The sequence below is a fragment of the Anneissia japonica genome, unplaced genomic scaffold, assembly GCF_011630105.1.
Source record: "Anneissia japonica isolate Jap-2015-1 unplaced genomic scaffold, ASM1163010v1 scaffold685_len2926416_cov193, whole genome shotgun sequence".
Lineage (NCBI taxonomy): Eukaryota > Metazoa > Echinodermata > Crinoidea > Comatulida > Comatulidae > Anneissia > Anneissia japonica.
Window position 1 is genome coordinate 1060597 of NW_022692922.1, and position 8484 is coordinate 1069080.

Sequence of the window (8484 nt, forward strand, 5' to 3'; positions counted from 1 at the left end):
TGTATAAGAGACAGATATATATATATATATAATAGTTATAAAGCTATAATAGGCCTATATAATGTATATATACCGTATGTAATGTATATAAGAAGGCTATAATAAACAAAAACAGATATAGTGTAGAAGAAAAACGTGATTACGTAATAATGATCGCCACGCGGATCCCAAGCTCATTTTCATGATGCGCGTTATGTCGAACTAGTAAATATCCTCAGCTATCCATCCTTTAAATTGGCTAGCTATGACGTAAATGCACATCCTCTTTTATGCATATCTGCATGCATGCACGTCTAGTACGTGAGGCGTACACAACTGACTGTACTGTCATGGTGACATGTAGAACTAATACGGATTCTTGACAAAGTACATCACATGGTTAGGAATTCAGATAACTTCTCGTGGAGGGATTCACGAATCGTCCGCAATGACAATGATGAATGTGATTAATTTAACTCGCAACTATATTTAGTATGCATCGCAGTTTGATATCGATTCCTCGTTATATATTCCTCGTTAATGGAAACCGGGTGTTGAGTATAATGCCGTATTGCATGAAATGCTGTGTATAGTAAGGAATATTACCATGCAGATTAAAAAATGTCTAAGGTTTAGGTATTACAATTTCGATCGGGTTGATAGTAGAATAGTAATAATACTCATATACTAAAATTTGAGTAAGGAGAAAATAATGCAAATTTACCGTCCAGACGCGTGCACAGCTATGGAAGAAATATATCGTAGTACCATTCTTTTAAATGTCTTAAAATAAGTCAAAACGACACGAATAATGAATGTGCTACATCCATCTCATTTTACCATGTATTGTGTAAGCCATTTTACCACATTCTTTACCAGTATGCCTATCTTACTTGCTTTAACATTATAAACCAAAAATTATTATTAGCTCATGTTCTTCTTTATTCCAAAGGTCTACCTAAAATTATAATTCGACTTGACTTCACAGAATGATTATTTACAGATATTAAGTAAATAAAGCAGATTATTTTTCTTTAGGGGTGAGGATCATTTATGAAAACAATTTTAAGGCTAATATTATTGTTGGCTTTAAGTCTCTTGATAGATGGGAGTTCCCCAATTCATTTAAACTTACGTTATCTATATAGGCATTATATATATATATATATATATATATATATATATATATATATATTTTTTGTATATTTGTATTGGTTTAACCGTTGTTCTTTTGTATGAAATGAAATTCCGAATATAATAAAAGGTGAATGAATGAATATCCATGGGTTTTCTTCTTTCTGCACCCCCTCCTGCAAATACCTGGACCCACCCCAGTAAGCGAAGGCGGCCTTTTTGCGAGTAATAATAATAATGAATATAAATGAGAGCAGGGAGTTGTTATAGTGACTAGTGAATAGTGTTATAGTGAATAGTGTTATAGTCACTATAACAACTCCCTGATGAGAGTAAAAAAAAAAACACCATAATTACGATTATTTACAAATTTAGTTTTTTTTAAAGCAGTGTTAACACTCATTGGAGCAGGTAAAATCGTGTAATACCAAATTTTCTTTGCGATTTACATTAACAATATCCCGGTCATTAGATTAAATCATAGCATAGTCAAGCCCACTGAAAAAAAAAAAAAAAAAAAACTGAAAAAAAAAAAAACAAAAAACAAAACAAAAAAAAAAAAAACAATCGCAATATATAGGCCTACACTTAACTTTCAGAGAATTTAAGTGAGCTACATCGAGTTACTGATAAAAGGAAACTAACACAATTAGCAATATTTGCCATTGAAAAGGAAATATTGACCGGCGTATCCCAATGAGTCAAAACTGTATATTGAGTAGACTTACTGCCTACTTCCTCATCCAGGCTTTTCCATCGTACGCCTATCAACTGTTAAGGCCGTTATGGTTATTTAGACTATTGTTCAATTCACACGTTATTGAATGAACAGCCAAAAGTATCGTGTGTGTATTTATTAACCAAATGTTCAGTCTAGACGGTTTTTTACGTAGCCTACAGCAGACCTATAAATACCCATATGTTTTTTTTTCCTTGGGTTGACATGACCTCCCCTTCTTTCTGACTTAATATTTGTTAACCATCACCACATAATAGCCACGTAGTACATTCAAAACACACCCACACATCTTTGCTCTATGCACACACATAGGCCTGCCCGCCCTATGAGACTAGTCACGAGAGTAGGCCTACCTATTCATTACCAGAATATTTGGAATTCTGCAGGATATGTATTTTATCTCATGGAAATAGAATGATAAACAAAATGAGGTGACACAACCAGTATGAGTTCAGGAAATGAGAAATACTTTAGGTAGTAGGGCTGTTAGTTTTCGACTTGTACCTATTAGGCCTAGTAGGTGTATAAACGAGCACTGATAGAGACTGTACAGTTAGGCCTATCTAACTGTATCGTCATCACATAAAACTGTATGTAGGCCTAGGCCTGCAGCTGCCGTATTGCTACCTTACTTTAGGCAACATATGAGAAAATATTAATATTGGAAAATCAGCAATAAAATCAACATAATAACACATACGAAAATGTTATTATCTGTAGGGAGGATAGGTATCTGCAATGTTTACTGTTACTTTGGCTTGCAATGTAAAAGACAGGCTCATCCCATATATATTTATAATAACTGGCTCTGGAATTAAAATAGATAACCAGAATAAGCATAATAAAAAGGTTACCAATTAACATGCCTTGAAATCAGCGAACTCGAAGACTCGATAACAGAACCATGTAAATCTATACGCACCGCTGACATATTTGGAATTGCAGTTCATTTAACATATATCTGTTTGTTTTGCTCTAATTTGTATTACACTTAGTTTTCATAAGACAGTTAATTTAATTTCGATGAAAGCATTATGCTTTTATTAGGTAAACATAGACCCATACATGAATAGTTTAAGTAAATCCTTTGCTGTGGAAATTGCCGGCAAAATACATATTGTTTTCTAAAGACAAGTTTCACTTGGCCAGGCATGTTATATTGTATCGAGAATACTTATAAGATAATTTTAGCACCCAAATCGTGTATAGGGCTATAGTACTTATCATAGGTCTATTTTACATGTTGAATCAGTTGAATGTAGGACTTTGATGAAGCCTATGCGCATTTATAAAAATCAAAAATAATTCTAGAGCCTATTCCAATATATATATAATTCATAATAAATACATGTTTGGCCTATAGTAATTCATTTGTGGACATAAAATGCCTGTGGTTTGATTTTTTGGTTTACAAAATGATTAAAATTTTTAGAAAATACATAGGCCTATGCACTCTGCAGGTAATATTTATATCCAGAGTACAGTATTAAGTACTGGCAAACAAATGTGACCACGAGATGACCGCCTTGTGTTTGCAGACTATCTAATATAATAATCAATACAGGTATTTAAAGTTGGTCTAACTAATGTATCTGCTGATGGTATACCAGTTGTATTATTTACCTACCCAGCATAATTATATTATTATTAATATTACTATTATTATTATAATTCGTTTATTATTCAAAACCAACGCACGGATGGTATAGCTATTTACACACGGTAATGACCATTCGTTGACGTTTTTAACTCCTGTTCAAATTCTCTGTTGAGAGTGGTTTCCGTTGTGTGGTCGTTTTCCTTCCGTAAGTTATTTTTTACAACGCATTGTCACTACAGATGTCATCCATTCCCTGAACATGTCTAGTAGCAATTTCTTGTAGTAGGGCCTAGCGATGAGATGGTTGATGATCGAGAAGAGATTACTTTATAGGTGGATAAATCAATTGTTATCGTTTATGAAATCCTGTGCGATCGTTTTGACAAGCAATGTATCACCTTCTTGCTGGATCATAACAATATACGTTCATACTCGATAATTAGATATCTGGGTTCGTATACTCTATCAATTATTAATAGAATAAAATGCATATTTTACTTATGATCGTTATGTTAAATTAAGAGTCAGGTACGCTCTATTAATAGGCTATGTACAGTAGTTGCAGTTTACATATTTATTTTATTCACGATGCGTCAGTAAGATATGTCTGTACCATACTGATTATGTATGTAGTATAATAGGCCTATGCTACTGTAATAAAATGTATAATAATGTGCTGGTAGTGCAAATTATTATATCCTACAGTTTGTGATGATCAAATCACAGTATAACACATATGTTGTCTTTTGATAATTTGTGAAATTTTGAATTCATTAAAACAAACAAATAATTATCTATACTGGGTGAACCTAAAAAGCTGCTGTTCTCCGACAAGTCCAATCGTAACAGGCATGCAGCCCTTCCATGAGGCTGGTAGGCGAGCATCTACTAAGCCAGAACTTCACTACCACTTGGCAATAATGTGCCGATAGTACTCGATAAAGGAGGATAAAATGATAACTGTGTCATTGTTAATGTGTTATTATAATAGTGCTCATACGACACTGCAAATGATTTCGACTCTTCATGCTTATAAATTATTGTTACCGTAGTATCATTTATCATTGTTATCATTATCATATACATATATACTGTGCAACACTGATCAAGATCGTAGCGCTGAAGAGAAAAAAAAAATAAATAAAAAAGTGTCACATTCTCGGATATTTATTAGGAATGTGTTACAAATCCACTACCGGTATATTATAACATCATTATCATAATTAATTCATTATCGTCAACATGAATATTATTACAAAAATATTTCAAATCGAGGCAATTTAAAATAAAAATTAAGGGTTTGTGTTATTTTTTGTATTTTTCAGACCAGCGAAAGGGCGCAGGTCACAGGCTTCACCATGGAGTCGACAACAAGTGAGTCTTCGGCGGCAGAGGATACGACAGCAAACGATTCAACAACATTGCTATCTCTCGCCTCGGAGTATCCATCAGATATATCGCTTCAAGAATCGCCGGTTTCGCCGCCTGACTCAATCGCTTCGATTGCACTAGATTCACCACAGTCTGCTTGGAGGTCGGCCAACCCCTCAAACCGCCTCCTAATGCCGTCGTCTTGCCTAGGTGAGGATTTTGTCAATATCGACCATGCCACCAAAGTATTGGAAGTTTTTAGAATTTGCAAGAATGAACATAGAGGGACAGATCTAATTATCAAGATTAATTCGTTCGAGATTCATTGCCATCGAGTTGTCTTGTCAGCTGTCAGTAGCTACTTCTTTGACATACTGACAAGTTCAACTCATAAGGTTCGAACTGAATACATTGAACTAAGCGGCATTGATCCAGAGGTTCTATTCGCACTGATAGACTACGCATACACCGCAGAGTTAGCGATACCCAAGAAAAAGATTCAAGCTCTGAACGAAGCAGCAAGCATTCTACAATTTAGTTCGGTTGTCGATGCTTGTCGGAAACACCTCGGGCGATACCGTAAACGGTCTACGGCGCGATCTCGTCATGTGTCGTCGGAGAGTACCAGAAGTAGGGCACGTACGCCCGATGGAAGGAGAGTGTTAGAGAGAAACAGAGATTTGAGCGTTCACAAAGAAAATTCTCAAGTCCGGATGAAGAAGCGATCTGCGTCGGCAAGTCGGCTAAACAATTTGTCGCGCCCAAAACAGAGTACCTTAGCTACGACAACAGCAAATGATAAGCCAAAGAGGTGGTCTTCGAATACAAAACTTTACGATTCTACACGACAAGCCACAATGGAAAAAAATAAGCAATCAGCTCTTCAACGAACATCCTCGAGTTCCCGTCTGAATAGCTCATCAAAACAAGACATTACAACATCCAGCAATGGACGCAATCTACAAAAGGACACAAACTTTTCCACCAATCGTAAATTTGAAGGCTCAAAACGGCGAAGAGATTCGACATCAGTAGCTGCAAGATCTGCTAAAGTTCGCGACAAGAAAACTCTGAATTCAATTACGGTTCCAGAAGATGGTGTATCACAAAAGCCTACAATGGTTGATGCCTCATCTCAGACGGAAACGAAATGTAAATGTGAAGATACACCGAGAACAATTTCGCCCGGGAGTTATGATTCGGGATTTCGATCCGATAGTGCAATAAGCGTGGGTAGTTTGCAGGGAGAGAACTCAATAAATCCGAAACCGGATAAATTACCTGTACACACTGAAAGTGATTCCGATGATATGGTTTTCGAAAATAATAACAATAAAGCACAGAAGGATGGGAAACGGAAAACATGCGCAAGTTCAAACCAAGAGAATGGTCTGTTAACAGTAAACGGAGAAAACGGAAATGGACATCACCGGCTAATATCTGACTGCAACGCAATTACTGAGGAATTCTCATTCTCTGATCCAAATCATGCTAAAAAATTACTCCGCGGTTTAAACCGACTTCGAAACGAAGAACTTTTTACAGATGTAATGGTACGGTTCAACACGACTACTTTTATGTGTCATCGAATTATGCTCGAGTCATTCAGTCCATTTTTTGCGAAACTCTTCGAACCAGAAAAATATGGAGCCGGTATTCTAGAAGTAAATATTCCAAAATTAAAACCGGAGGTTTTCCGAAAACTTGCTTCTTTTCTTTATACAAGTAAAATCAACTTAGTAGCTCGGGATTGTGTGAATATATTTAAGGTAGCTAAAAAATTTGGGATGGAAGATATCTGTGATGCATGTCGTATGTTTGTTTTTCCTGATGGTCGAATAACTAAGAGCAGAGAGAACCTGCTGTCTGGAAGTATGGAACTATTGGTAGTTCGGTAACCTTTCCATGTTAGGGCCGAGGCCATAATTACTAACACGCTGAATGCAGTATAGGCCTAATATCAACAGTATAGTGTTGATCGGTGATGAGTATAAACATAACCACATGTAGACATATTCTAGTATATTAATTATCTAAATGTAACGGTATCTGAACGTCAATGTACCTACTAATTTGTCGCGAGGTGGCGCACTAATGAGAAATGCAAACTTGTTAAGAGTAGTGAAAATGTGCTCCTATTTAGGTAACTTTGGTAGTTAGAAACGCCGAATAAAATCGAAGATCATGCCTAAATAGTAACACCTGCCTGCTTGATCGAAGAATTCACTTTCTTTCAAAATCAACTATGATAGATATATTATCAGCACTTTGAATTTAACATAACTCGTTGCAGCTTGTTCACGACATTCCCTATCAGGGGTAAAGTTGCCTGCCTCATGCATAATAACTAGATAATTATTAGTGTGAAATATGAATATGTTCGATCATATCCAAAGATTGATTTAGTCACTTTAAATGATTTCGGAACCATCACCGGGACATTGCCACTCTAAGTCAGGATAGATGATGCGTCCCGTAAGCTATTGACTGTCACATTAACACGATGGGTTTCCATTGTCTAGTCTAAACGCATGGGCTCATGTAAACATGTTACTAGTTATTAATAATATATGTGCAACGAAAAAGTAAGAACATTATCAGTTTGGTAGAGCCTACAACAATATAGCAGTAATGATTATCTATAGCACGATTTTTTTGTACTTTTTCAATACAGTATTTATGTTTAATAATTTATTTGTATGTCATGTTCAATACAATAAACTTGTTTGCTGGAAAATATCGAACACTGCGTTGCTCTTTCTGGAAAATGATGTGCTGAGTTAGGCAATACCCGGGAAGACAATTATATTCCCTGTAACCTTCCCCACACAAAAATGCAAAGGTTTCATGCGTTATTTAGTAACGACGCGTACGACGACGACATGATGATTATGACGACGATGGAGGAATGGTGATGATAGTGATGGCGCTAATAAATTAAACTAAGTAGCTGTATCTCTAATGGACCGAATGCAATAGTGACTATGATTTTGTTTGGATTCTTGATGGATGGACAGCGGCGTTTTACTAGAGGGCATTTTCAAAGAAAATTCAAAACGACAATTTTCAAGTCGTTACCTGATAAGGCAGCCAATGATTAATACAACGGTAAAAATTGTAGAAAGATAATATTGTCTCGGGGAAGTGATTCATTCTATACCTCAATTATGACTGTCCAGGTTGCATTAAAAGTAGCCACTTCATATAAATTGCCTAATTTACAAGGATGATATACAATAGGTCTATGGGATGTGATTCATACCCAATAAACTCCCTGAATATACCATCGTTTGTAAACTATACAGGCCAATAACATTAGAAGACCAATTGCAACACAGCCTGTCACAAGATATTGACATTTATAATGCTTTAGTGCTTTTTTCTACAGATTCTTCACATATTTGAGTACTGGTAGCTCATTTATAAAGCACAAACAACTATGGTGATTAGTACCACAACCCATAAAAAAACGCAAGCAACACAAGGTTATACAGTGTTACAACTACAGAAGCAACACTAAAACACAAGCAACATAAGGTTATACAGTGTTACAACTACAGAAGCAACAATAAAACACAAGCAACACAAGGTTATACAGTGTTACAACTACAGAAGCAACAATAAAACACAAGCAACACAAGGTTATACAGTGTTACAACTA

General features: G+C 35.7%; 1 protein-coding gene across 6 annotated transcripts in view; it reads left to right on the forward strand.

Annotated features, from left to right (window-relative positions):
* Positions 1-7567, forward strand: part of LOC117100501 — a 17325-nt gene extending 9758 nt beyond the window's left edge. For 5 of the 6 annotated variants that reach the window (XM_033240226.1, XM_033240230.1, XM_033240228.1 and 2 more), the window contains exon 2: positions 4778-7567. In XM_033240226.1, the coding sequence (XP_033096117.1) occupies positions 4811-6721 (1911 nt within the window). In that variant the 5' untranslated portion in view covers positions 4778-4810 and the 3' untranslated portion in view covers positions 6722-7567. Of the gene's footprint in view, positions 1-3559; positions 3904-4777 lie in introns of those variants that run through there. The other variant, XM_033240227.1, reaches the window with a different exon arrangement.
* The last annotated feature ends 917 nt before the right edge of the window (positions 7568-8484 follow it).